Source organism: Octodon degus, unplaced genomic scaffold (assembly GCF_000260255.1).
Source record: "Octodon degus isolate 3935 unplaced genomic scaffold, OctDeg1.0 scaffold00131, whole genome shotgun sequence".
NCBI classification, from domain to species: domain Eukaryota; kingdom Metazoa; phylum Chordata; class Mammalia; order Rodentia; family Octodontidae; genus Octodon; species Octodon degus.
Genome location: NW_004524707.1, coordinates 2,119,602 through 2,132,424, shown reverse-complemented (window position 1 = coordinate 2,132,424; position 12,823 = coordinate 2,119,602). Strand labels below are relative to the sequence as shown.

General features: G+C 42.4%; 1 protein-coding gene across 1 annotated transcript in view; it reads right to left on the bottom strand.

Annotated features, from left to right (window-relative positions):
• Positions 1–12,413, bottom strand: part of Il24 (interleukin 24) — a 23,351-nt gene extending 10,938 nt beyond the window's left edge. The window contains exon 1 of the mRNA XM_004641192.2: positions 12,357–12,413. Coding sequence (XP_004641249.1) covers positions 12,357–12,413 — 57 coding nt within the window. The remainder of the gene's footprint in view (positions 1–12,356) is intronic.
• Between the last annotated feature and the right edge of the window lie 410 nt (positions 12,414–12,823).

Below are 12,823 nucleotides of genomic sequence, written 5' to 3'. Positions count from 1 at the left end.
TTTTTTTTTTTTTTTAGTTCTTTGTGTATTTTAGATACCCATGCTTTGTCTGAAGAACAGCTGACAAAAAACTTGTTCCCATTCTGCAGGTTGCCTTTTCACTCTGTTGGTAGTCTCTTCTTCAGTGAAGAGTATTTTTAATTTATTATGATCCCATCTGTTGATTCTCAATACTATTTTCTGGCCAACTAGAGTATTGTTCAGAAAGTCCTTGCCTATACCTATGACTTTAAAATTTTACTTATTTTCTCTTCCAAAAAGTTAAGTATTTCTGTTTTAACATTTAGTTCTTTAGTCCATTTTGATTTATTACATGGTAAAAGATTAGTTCTAAATTCAATCCTCTGCATGTGGATAGCCACTTTTCCAAATACCACTTATTAAAGAGGCTATCTTTCCTCCAGTGAAATATATTTTATGCTAATGAAATTATTAGTGGCTGAGAGGTGCTTTCTAGGAAACATAATTGGAAGTTTGGAATTTTCAGCCCAATGCAACCCCAACCTCTCACCCCTATCCCTAGAGAGGAGAAAAGACAGAAAGTGGAGCTGTTCACAAGTGCCAAAGGTCCTCACATGGTAAGATGGATTTTTTTTCTTAACCCAAAGATGGTAGAAATGAGACTGCATCCAATACTACAAGCACATGCACTCCTGTAAGGCGACGTTTTATTGAGTGGGGGATTCTTCAGCCAAAATGGAGGCTTTGGTTCAGAGAGCAATTGATTCAGACAGCGACCAACCTGCTGCTTTCAGAACAAGGGGAGCAGCAGCTTTTATCAATTTACCAGAGTAGGCAAAAATTCAGTAATATTCAGTGACAGTTTCAATATTTTATTTTGTGACAGACTTGGACCACCAGGTAGAAGCTATTGAATCTTTGTCCGGTGCATCATCCTCTATAGAACACCTTCATCTTGTACCTGGTGGGTGAACAGATGGTCAGCTTTGCTCAGGGACTGCTGGCTAACTCCTGGGGCTGGCATCCTCATCTTCCATAAATGCCCTGGCCCTTAGACAGGGCTGAAGGACTTGTAGTGTTTGAGCAGCTAAAGAGTAGGTCCTCAGGAACCAGTATCAGCCAAATTAAACCTGTCCTATAGTCTTGGACAAAGCACTTCTGAGATGATCAACATGCCTATGTGTAGAGCTGACACGAAGGTTAAGACAGAAAAGGTGACAGACGCAATGCGAAGGCAGAGATGCCAAGCCTTTTTTTTTCCATTTTAGTCACCAGCAGACATCTGTACCCTCAAAGAAGAATCAGCTTTCTCAGCTCACTTCCAGGTAACCCAAGCAACAATTATCACAGCCCATATATCAGGTATGCTACCCACAGCAAGGCTGGTGGGAAGCCAGTAACATACTGTCCAGCTGTGTGACCTCCAAAATTAGTGATTTTAGGTTGACTAAAGGCAAGTGAAGCTAGAGGATTGATTTAGGGCTTGTTTTTTGTTTTTTGGGTTTTTTTTCTTGATAACAAGTTCTCAATTCCTGCAAATATTTTGCTTTCATGGTTTTGTAAGGGTCTCGTAATGGATCTGTTGAAACATGCTACTTGTAAAGGATAATAGTTTCTCACATCCAGCACTTTATTTCGTCATCTCAACCGTCTCTACCATCACGGTGGTCCCTATTTCCGTTCAATCAATCATGCCAGGGTAATAAAGGCTCCAGTCATCTGATGACAGCCAACGGGGATGCCGGAGGGCAGCCCAGGAGGAAAGAAGGCTTTGTACTTGGTGTTCATCAGTTTTCCCACGCTGAGACAGTTCACAGCACCCACAGCTCAGAAGAGGAGAGGTGGAACTTCGCTGATGGCTTTAGGGGTTTCTGTCCATAGGTGGCTGTCTCCAAGGCAGAATCATCACATCAGGCCAGGGATGGTGGTGCACAACCATAATCCCAGCCCCCGAGAGGCTGACGCAGGAAGGTCTCTGTGAGTTCAAGGCCAGCCTGAGCTACACAGTGAGTTTGAGGCCAGCCTGAACAACATAGCCAGACCCTATCTCAAAACAAAAAAATTTAACTTTATTTTAAACATCACTCCAAGAGAGTTTGGCAGAGCAAAGATAATTAGGTCATAGGGGATGAGAAACAAACCAAGGGAATAACAAGGGTGTGGAAGCGGCCCAGGCCAAACACAGTACCCAGAGTCGCATCTCCACATCCCACTCAGACACACCTAATCAGCAGCTCCCCGCAGCAGCTCCCAAATTAATCAAGTTGGTGCAATTAGCTCTAGCCACCACATTCTACTCTTGTTAATTTGACACCCAATTCATCTTCTTAATCCTCAGTTAATATTCAGCTGAACACAACACCTAATAATTATACCTAATATGTTACAGCTATGCTTTGTACATTAGAGACTACAGTAATCTCTTCTCCAGCCCCAGCAATTTTCAGATGATATCAGGCACATGCAGGGCAGTATGATTATAGATAATTCCAATATCTTTCAAAAATTCAAACTAAATCTCTTCTGAGACTCAAGGCAAATTCTTAGCTGCAAAACTCTAAAAATAAAAAACAACCTACATAATCTCAGGTAAAATGGCATAGGATAAACATTCCCATTCCAAAAAGAAGGAATAGGAGGACAGAAAATAATTGAACTAAAACAAGACTGAAACCGAGAAAGGAAACATTAAGTCCTGTAGCTCCGTATAAGACATCTGAGGCAATGGTAGTGGCATATGAGTTCCGGGGAACCTGGGCAGTCCCACCACTCTGGCCTTGCTGATTGTAGCCCACACAGCCTCTCTTCTGTACTAAATTCATCCTCACCCTGCAGCTTTCCTGAAGCAGATGTTCCACATCCCCAGCGTGCTTGACTTCCTGGAGTCTCCATTGCAACCTTGGTGTCATTCCAATAGCTTTGTACACTGTCCCCTCAGGGATACATTGCCTGACTTTCCTTTAAAATCTGGGTTTAAGCCTTTCTAACCTCATGACTCTTACATTCTGCATGCTAATGCATCACATGAGGATTGCTTACAGGCCCAAAGTCTGCTATAAATTTAAACAATAGCCAGGTCCTCTTGAACAGTAGTCACAGCAGCAGTCTTGCATAGAGTATCTGTATGGGGCTGCACATAGGAAAACAAATCCTGAATAACTAATTATCTATGAGGCACTTTTTGAGCAGAAGTCTCAGGGACTTTCTACACAAGTTAAAGGTTTACAATTTTGTATCTTTGAGCCTGTGATAGGTGATATGTTACTAATTTCTGAGACATCCTCAAGGCTTATTTTATTTTATTTTGAGTGTAGACTGGTATGACCACTGTGGAAAGCAGTATGGAGATTCCTCAAAAAACTACAATTAGAGATCCCATTCCAGCTGTTCCCCTTCTGGATATCTTTTTTTTTTTCTTTTTTTAAAAAAAATTTTATTGAGAGACAAATAGCAATGAGACAGTTTCAAATATTAATACATTGCGTATTGTTGTCTTAGGGTTGTTCATTGTACAAGATGCAGACATGATATCCTGTCCACAAACACTATTAGAACAAATCTCACTATGCAATGATCCAAGAGAATGCAGCTCTGTATCTATCCTGTTTTGAACATACAGATACAAAACGGTTGATCAATTGTATCACAATTTTTGATTTAGTTTTGTCAGAGAAGGGTATTCCATTGTAATTTAAATATTGTAGGTGACTGAATTCACCAAAGCATTCCAATGTAGTCTATGAGTCCAAATTAGTAGTAGATTTTCCGTAAGACTGGCAATGACAGAAGCTGATGACTTGGCCAGAGAGATGGCTCAGTGGAAAAAAACACTTATCTGGCAAGTGCAAAGGCCTGAGTTCAATCACCAGTTCCAACAAAAAGGAAAAAAAAAAGTTGTGGACTTGAGCCCCCTTCTGGATATCTTATTAGAAAAATTAAAAACATCATACCATAGCAATATATGTGCATGTGTATAACAGCACAGTTTGTAACAGCTAAATCTTGGAAACAATCTAAATTCCCATCAACTGAAGATGTGTCTTTCTCCTTATCCCTATATAAACTACTTTGTTTCTTTTCAATGTCATCAGTCTCTTCAGCAACTATACCTATTTTGGCCCCAATTTAACATATGGTTCCTTTTGAGCCAAAATTTAAGTTTTCAAATTTTTCTCCTCTACTTTTTGTCCAGAATTTTCACTATAAATCTACCTAAAGCAACCAGCAGTGCCCATGCCACAAGCTGAATGTTGGGCTGTCTTGAAACTTCTCCCACCAGATTAATTAGTTCACATCCTTAAGCTCATTCCCATGAAAAGCTTCAAGGCACAGGCATAATTTGGACAAATTTTTGCCAGATTGTAATACCTATGTCCTGTAGTCTAGTTTTCAACGAAGCCCTCATTGTCATCTGAAACCTCCAATGTCTGGCCGTTCCTGTCTATTTTCCTATCAGCATTCTGGTTTCATAACATCCTAGGGTTTCTCTGGGTCATAGCTCCAAACCTTTCCAAAGTCCTTCCACAAAATGCTTCCAAAATCTTTTGAACAACATGGTCAGACATGGTAGTAGCAGCAACTCCACTTCCCTGGCACCAACTGTCTCTATTAGTTATCTTTCTCATCCCTAAGACAGTCCCTGACACCCGCACTTTAAAGTAGGAGAAGTTTAATATGACTGGTGGTTTCAGAGCGTAGCAGCAGCGTGGTGGAAGGGCATCTGTAACAAAGACATTTAGTTCACATGGGCAGGAAGCACAGCAGAGGAACAGTGATAGCGGAAGGGGCAAGGAACCAGATAAGTACCCAAGGTGATGCCTGCATGTCCCACCCACACATAAGGGAAGTGGGCTTTAACAATCCCCTGAGCAGCCCTCGTATCAATCGAATTGACACAATTAAGCTTAACCCCACAGCACCCTTCCCCACATTCCTTGCATAGGTCGACTCTCCTCCAGTCTAATCCTGCTCTAAAATCTCTCTCCCTCATTTAGGAAATTCTTCTAAATTCACAGCTCTTATCACATTATTCTTCAGCCCTTAAATTGTCTCTGATATCTGGTAAAGAAAGGTCCTCTCTCCCACCCATGGCTCCCTTTTGTGTTTTGATAAAACTCTCATGCACGACCCACACAGAGCTTTCTCCCTACCAAGCCCCCATTTCATATGGCTTAATGCCCATTTTTAGAAGCTCCATTTTCATTATTTACTTCAATTCTTTCTTTCTTTAAATCCCTTTGTGCTTCCTTCCTCTCTCTCCCCCCCCCCCTCTCGTGTCCCCCTTCTGATTCCATCAAGTTCTTCCTACTCCTTAATATCTATCCTCCACTTTGCTCCTCATTTATGCTTTGGGAAACAATGTGATAGTTAAACAATGTGATATTTAAACTTGTATGCCTAATTTTTTCACTTAAGATTATAGTTTCATTTGGGTGTGGTGGTGCATGCCTGTAATCCCAACACTTGGGAGGCTAAAAACAGGAGAATCATTCCAAGTCTGATCTACATAGTGAGACCCTGTAGACCCTGTCCTATATACAGAAAAAAAAAAAAAAAAAGATTATGGTCTCACGATGCATCCATTTACCTAAAAATGTCTTAAGTTTATCCTTATGGCAGAGTACTACTCTATTGTATGCAAGTACCACCTTTTCTTTATACAGGTATCTGTTAACAGTACCTGGGCTGTTTCCAGGACTTAGCTAGTATAAATGGTAAATGGTGCTGCTATAAACAGGAGTTTGCATACATCGCAGTGGTGTGGTAGCTTTAGCTCTTTCGGGAAGACACCATGAAAGGGAAGAGCAAGGTCAAATGGAACCTCCAGTCTTAGTGTTTTGAGGAATCTTTGTCCTGCTTCCCACAGTGGTCATACCAATTTTCACTCCACCCACAAAGGAGAAGGCTTCCTTCTTTCCCTGCAGCCTCACCATCATTTGCTATTGGTTGATTCTTTGATGATGGTCATTCTTTCTAGAATGGGAAGGAATCTTAGTGTTGTTTTAATTTACATTTCTCAAATGACTACTGGCGCTGAGCCCTCTTTCATGTATTCATTTGCGCTTACGCTTCATCCGAAAAGTGTCTATTCATTTCAGATTCCCATTTTTGAATTGGGTCTTTAAATTTTGGAGGGATCTAATTTCTTGATTTCTTTATACATCCTGGATATTGACCCTCTGTCTGAGGAATGACTGACAAAAGTATTTTTCCACCTGCAGATTGTCTCTTCACTCCATTGTTAGTTTCCACCACTTTGCAGAAGCTTTTTAATCTGATGTGATCCTGTTTGCAGTATTTCCTGTATAACAAGGGTTTTTTTCATATTGCCTTTGCCTACACCTATGACCCCAAAAGTTTTACCTATTCTACCTTCCAACAGATTGTTTCTATTTTAATATTTAGATCTTTAATCTATTTCAGTATTAGTTTTTAGGGCATGGCAAGAGATATATGGGTCAGGATATGGAAAACCAGATTCCTGGCACCGTTTGTTAAAGGGACTGTCTTTCCTCCAGCGAAAGTGGTTTATCAAAGGTAAGGTAGCTGAATGTCCCTGGAGTTGTTTCTGCATCTTCTATTCTGTTCCGCTGGCCCTCAAGTCTGGTTTGGTTTGGTTTTGCTCATTTATTTTGCCTTGGTTTGTTTTGTTGCCAACACTATGCTGCTTTTCATCACTATAACTTCCAATCTGGGATTGTGATGTCTCCTACTTTGTCCATGTGACCCTGAATTGTTTTCCCTATTCTAAGTCTCTTCTGGGGGGTTTGCTGGATAGCTTAGTCGTTTAAAAAAGTGGATAAAGCACCACTCGGGCAAGTGCAGTCAGGTGTGCAGGACCGCGGTTCGATTCCCAGCTCCAGAAGCTGCACCAAACCTTCCCTTAAGGCAGCATGAGGTAGCCAAAAAACAAAACAAACAAACCAAAAAAAAAAAAATAAACAACAACAAAAATTCCTTCTCTAGGTCTCTTCTGGTTCCACATGAATTTTAGCATTGTACTGTCCAGTTCTGTGCACTACGCTGTTGGTATTTTGATTGGGATTGCATTCAATCTGTATAACAATTTTGAAAGTACAGCTATTTTCATTATTTTAGTTCTGCCCATCCTGGAACGGTGGCTATCTTTCCATTTTTCACTGTTCTTCTTTTTCAGAGTACTATAGTTTTCATTGTAGAGGTTTTATGCTTCCTTGGTTAAGTTAATTCTTTTTTTTTTCAAAATTTTATTGATAAACAAGGTTAATTCCTAAACATTTTATTTTTCTTGATGTTATTGTGAAAGGTGCTATTTCCCTAATTTCTTTCTTAGTGCAAACTTCTTTCCTTTTCTTTTTTAAAAAATGTATTTAGTACAGGATCTACAGGGTCTCACTACACAGACTGAGTTCGTAGTGATCCTCCTGCCTCCTGAGTGCTGGGATTACAGGCATGTGCCACCACGCCCAGTCTCATTCACTGTCTCAGCGCACCCCAGGGGCGGGGTCTGCATTGCACACCTGGGATCTAATCCCGGCCACTGCGCTCTGCCTAAGCGGGCGCTTTAGTCCGCTGACCTATCTGGCCAGACCAGCAAACTTCTTATTTTCTGTGTATAAAATTCATATAAAAGAATGCAATTCTATCACTGAAAATAATATATATATATATATATGTTCTCAATAATAGGACCTTATAATAGTTTACGTTTTAAAAAATCAAGTCACAGATGGCGTATACACTAGGATCTCATTTTATTCTGAAGAATAAAATGGACTGAAAATGATCAAGAAATATAAATGTCAAGGTGTTAACAGTTTCATCTTTCATGAGATAATGTGTTTTCCATGTCTATACTTTATCTGTATTTTTCAAGTTTTATCCAATAGGTTAACCTTTTTTAAGAGTTATTTAAAATTTAAATAATTATATGATTACCCACTAAAAATTTGTTTTGATTTGATGACCCGGCATTGCCTATTCTCTGAGACGTAGCCCAATTTTCTCTCCACTGCATCTCCATACAGCACATGGACAGGAGCCCTAAGCAGCTTCTCTCCAGCTCAGGCCTCTGCTCCTGCGTCCAGGGGACACTGGAATGCATTTGTGGCCTGCAGAACGTACTCATCATCTGTGGCCTTGACAGCCAAACACGGGCACGTTATCCACTATCAAAAGTGGTTGCACAGGTGTGTATGTGTACCTATGTGCATATACATACGTATGTAAATGTTCATGTACTGCGTATGTACAAGTGCATACACACATTTTAAGGATGCTTCTTTTGAAGGAATAAGATTACAGGCTGAACAGATTTTTGCTTCATCTTTAAACCATTTGTATAATTTGCATAAATAAAATTGACAAAGACCACTTTAGAAGGAAGATTAAGATTTACATTAAAACATTTTACCCATTCTTCAAGAATATTTTCTTGAAGCCATTCTTAAAGGTTCCAAGGAATTGCAGTCACTCCTGAACACTGAAGCAATTTGAGCTTCTTTTGTGATACCCATTTATTCTTATTCTCATTCATTCTTCTGTCTCTGCCTCTGCCTCTGCCTCTGTCTCTGTCTGTCTCTCTCTCTCTCTCTCTCTCTCTCTCTCTCTCTCTCTCTCTCTCTCTCTCTCTCGCTCTCGCTCTGACATCCTTCGTGTGCTTCATTTCCCTCACTCTGCCTAACAAAGTAACTTGGTGAGTATCTAAAACATGGGTGTGGAAGATGTTCAAAATGATTTGAAATCTGCATTCTGTTGGATTAACTTCATAGCATGAATAAAGAGTTGTAAGATCTGAAACCATACTAAGCTGGATGCTCTCTTGAAAGTACAATGGACATTGCAGTTGCCACCTCCTGCTTACAATTTTTCTCTTCTTAGAATAAAACTTTACTGTTGCATTGAAGTGAGCCTTGGCCATGTGGCTATGCTTTTTTTTTTTTTTTTTTTTTTAGGAAAGGAGAATTGAACTCAGGCCCTTGCACTTGCCAGGCAAGCACCTATTCTACTGAGTTATCTCCCTGGCCCCATGTGGCTATGTTGACCAGTGAAATATATTAAGAAATGTGTGTAATTCTAGTGGAAGCAGTTAAGAGCCAGTCACAGCTCCCATGCTCCTGCACCCTCTGCTGCTGTTGGGATGACAGCATTACATCTCATGACAGCAGCTCCTCCACCCAGGGCCCGAGTACCCAGGGTGAGTAGGACTCCCACACTAACATCTATTGGGCATGTAACGTAAATGAGTCATAGCATGTAAGATGCCCTGAAAGAGATTAAGGTATTGTCTCCTACCATAACATAACTCAGCCTAACCTAATGTGGAAGGAATGTCAGAGGAGATAAAGATCAAAACACCTTCAAAGGGTTGTATATCAGGTGTGGTGTGGTAAGCCTATAGTCCTACCACTTAGGAAGGGAGAAGGACTGCAAGTTCAAGTCCCACCTAGGCAACTTGGATTTGGTCTTAAAATAAAAAATAAGAAGGGCATGAAGAGTAAGTCAGTGATAGTGCACCCCTGAGTTTGATTTCCAGTACTGTAAAAAAGTGGGGAGGGGGGCGAGGGCAGTTTAAATGGATTTAGACTCTGTAATTTAGATTGTTACACACAATGCCACAGACTGCCTGGACAATGTATTTAGACTCTGCTGTTGATAAAACTGTGCTCTTAAATGCTATTTAGACAGCCCATTATAAGCCCAGAGATTCCCAAATTCCTTCTTTCTTCTCCTTGAGCACAGTGTTAACCATACACTCAGCCGGGGAAAGGCATTATGGCATGACACCTCCCACTTTGGGGTCCACCAATCAGTCCGCTGTTTACTTGGGGCCACTCAGAGGGGGCCAGAGCTCTAGCAGGATGGTAGCGGGAATGCTGAATGCTTATCTGCAGAAGAGTCCTTTGCTCGTGGCAAGCGCAATGTGGAGGAACTCCTCCTTGCAGAAACTGAGCTGCCGGTAAAAAGTTTAAGAGTCAAAAGCTACAGAACAGACACACACATGCACACAGGTACACTCACTCTCTCACACCACACAGTATTTACCACATAGACTTTAAAACAAAGAAAGACAAAGTAAAGCCTGGCAGGTCTGAGCTTGCTCCAGAATAAGAGAAACAAAAATCATGTTCCCAGAAGGGCTTACATATGATTTCTGAAATGCAGGCGATCTTAGGTTTTTAAACCAGCATCTTTCCTTTATTTTTGATGCTCTGTCTCCACCCTCTGCCCACAGCTATGTGGTCAGACCCAAGGATCATGAGAGCCAAAGGAACAAAGAAGCACAAAAGCTGCTTCCAGCAACCAAGGGTGGGGCTTTCTCATTCAACTTCCGGAGGTTATCCTCCTGGAAAAAACATTACTCATGAAAAAGAGAGGGCACCACCCCACGCCCTCTGCCACCACCCCCAGCCCTCGCCACACTATTTCCTGCCTTAAAAAGTCAGCACCCCTCTTTCTAGGCCTGCGAGATTAATACCACACGACAGTGGATTAGTTACTTAATCCAGGTTAAGTGAATTCTGCTTTCCCACAATAAGATAATAATTATTTGGAATAGTATAACCTGAATGGCTATGCTTCCTTAGCCAGTGCTTAAAAATTAGAAACAAAAACTCCTCCAGCTCCGTGGTCTCATTTGCTCAAGTAAGCAGAGCTGGCTCTTGCAGTCTCTTTTCCTTGGAGTGTTCTGTGCATACCCAAAGGGATGTTTCTCCTAAATCCATGATCCAGGTGTGGCAGCAGGGCTGGTGCGGTGAACTAGCTAGCGTCAGCTCCAGCTGCCGCCCAGTGCTGGAAAAGCTGGGAACCCACATGCCAGCCTCTCAGTGCCACCTGCTTCAGCCAAAAAGGCTTTAAGGTCACATTCACTCCTAAGAGGGTATTTGGGCCCAGAGTGTTACAGAGTTCAGTGAGACAGCGTTCCTATTTACACTCAGAGCCCATCTTGGCCTCAGGATGCCCACAGACCTCCAGAGTGGTAGATTAGGGGGGGTCCTGGGAGGATGGGAGTGGACGCCAGCAGTACCACTGATGCTGGTTGCTATTGCTGAGTCCGGCTCACAAGATCCAACTCTTTCCTTTCTCATCTCTGAAGGGTGGAGGATGCCAGTAACCCCCTTACAGTTGACTTCTATGTGTTCTGTCAACCACATCTGTGAGTTTCTGAACCCCAGGTGTGACCAGAGTTCAAGTCATTTCCCCACTGAAGCTCAGTGAAGGCAGATGGGCCTTTGCAGGGACCAGTGTTGCCTAACTCTGCTGGCTGAGTTTCTTTGTGTTGTGGGTTTGGAAGGGGAGTCGGCTCTAGTCCAGCAAGCCAACCGGTTGTGCAATGCTTTACAGAGTACTTCCACAATCTGATATTCACAAAAACCCTGTGAGATAAATAGAGCAGATACCATTATCCCTTTTTTATGGGTTAGAAAGCCAAAGCAAAGGCTTTGACTTAGTGGATTGCCTAAACCCATAGAGACAGAAAAAGGAACAGTCTCAAATAGACGCCAGGTCTCCAACTCCAAGTCTAGCCACATGGGAGGCGATTCTTTGGGCCAGAAGCAGGCAGACCATGGAGGCATCCTGTGTGTTGGGCTGCAGCTGTGTGGCTGGAGTTGGCCTCCTCACTCCTCTACACTCCAGTCTCCTCATCTGCAAAGCGAAAATAACAGTACTACCTGCCTCACAGGCACTTGTGAGGACTAAGTGGGAAAATACCCATTTAAGCACACCAAAGAGTGTCTGACCTATTAGTAAAAGAAAGGTATAGCTATGATTAAAATATGACTAATGCTGTGGTGGATTGACAACAGGTGGTCAACTTGAAATGCCCAGCTCAACTGAGTCAGCACAGTGCTGGGTGTGGGAGGCCCACCTGAGGACTGTTGCCAGCAGTATAAGAGGAAGAACTGAGGAAGAAGAGAAGCTGTTGGACGTGATTGGTTTTCCTGGAAGAGCTTGTCATTCTGGCTTTCTTGATGAACTTGGCTGTTCTCATCTTCGAAAGAACTCAGAACCTTGTCACAGACAATGGCTACGGTTCACTTGGGGGAACTCTGGTCCTCACCTTGAGCATCATTTCTGGGCTCTGGAGGGAAACACGGTGCACGGCTCATTCTTCTGGAAAAGCTTGACACACTGGCTTTCCTGATGGGGCTTCTGCAGTCCTCCTCACCAGAGGCACTCAGGCCCTCAGCATTGCTGAGGATGGCTGTGGTACTTTGTGGAGGAGCTCAGGTTCTTACTTTGGATGTCCCTTCCTGGCTCCAATTCAGATCCTTCAGCCTGCAAGAACAGATCCTTCATCCCGCTGGCACAGACTTTCTAGCTTCCCCACTGACCTTTGGGTCTTCCCAGTGCAGATCTGTGAAACAGACTGGCATGAGACACTGTCCTGGGCCGAGGCCTCCAGCTGGACTCACAGGAGGCACTGTCACGAGCTCCAGGTCTTCAGCTGGACTCACGTAGGACATTACCATGGGAACCAAGCCCTCAGTCAGATTCTTTGGTTTTTAGTGTATGGACAAATTTCTTGCACAGTTTGTATAATTCTTTGGGTGAAAATAATTTTATAATTATTTTGTACTGTATTGTTCCCCTTGCAAAACCCCAAACTACAGCAGTACCATTTCACATTCAGTGTTTTTCACTAAGAAAATGACAGGGAGGAGGCAGGGAGATAGCTCAGTAGAATAAGTGCTTGCCTGGGAAGTGCAAGGGCCTAAGTTCAATCCCCAGTTCCACTAGAAAGAAAAAAAAATGGATTTAGGGATATAGCTCAGTGGCATAAGTACCTGCCTGACCAGGGCCAGGTCCTGAGTTCAATCCCCAGTACCACAAAACAAAAACAAAAACATTGGGCCCGGGGAGATAGCTCAGTAGAATAAGC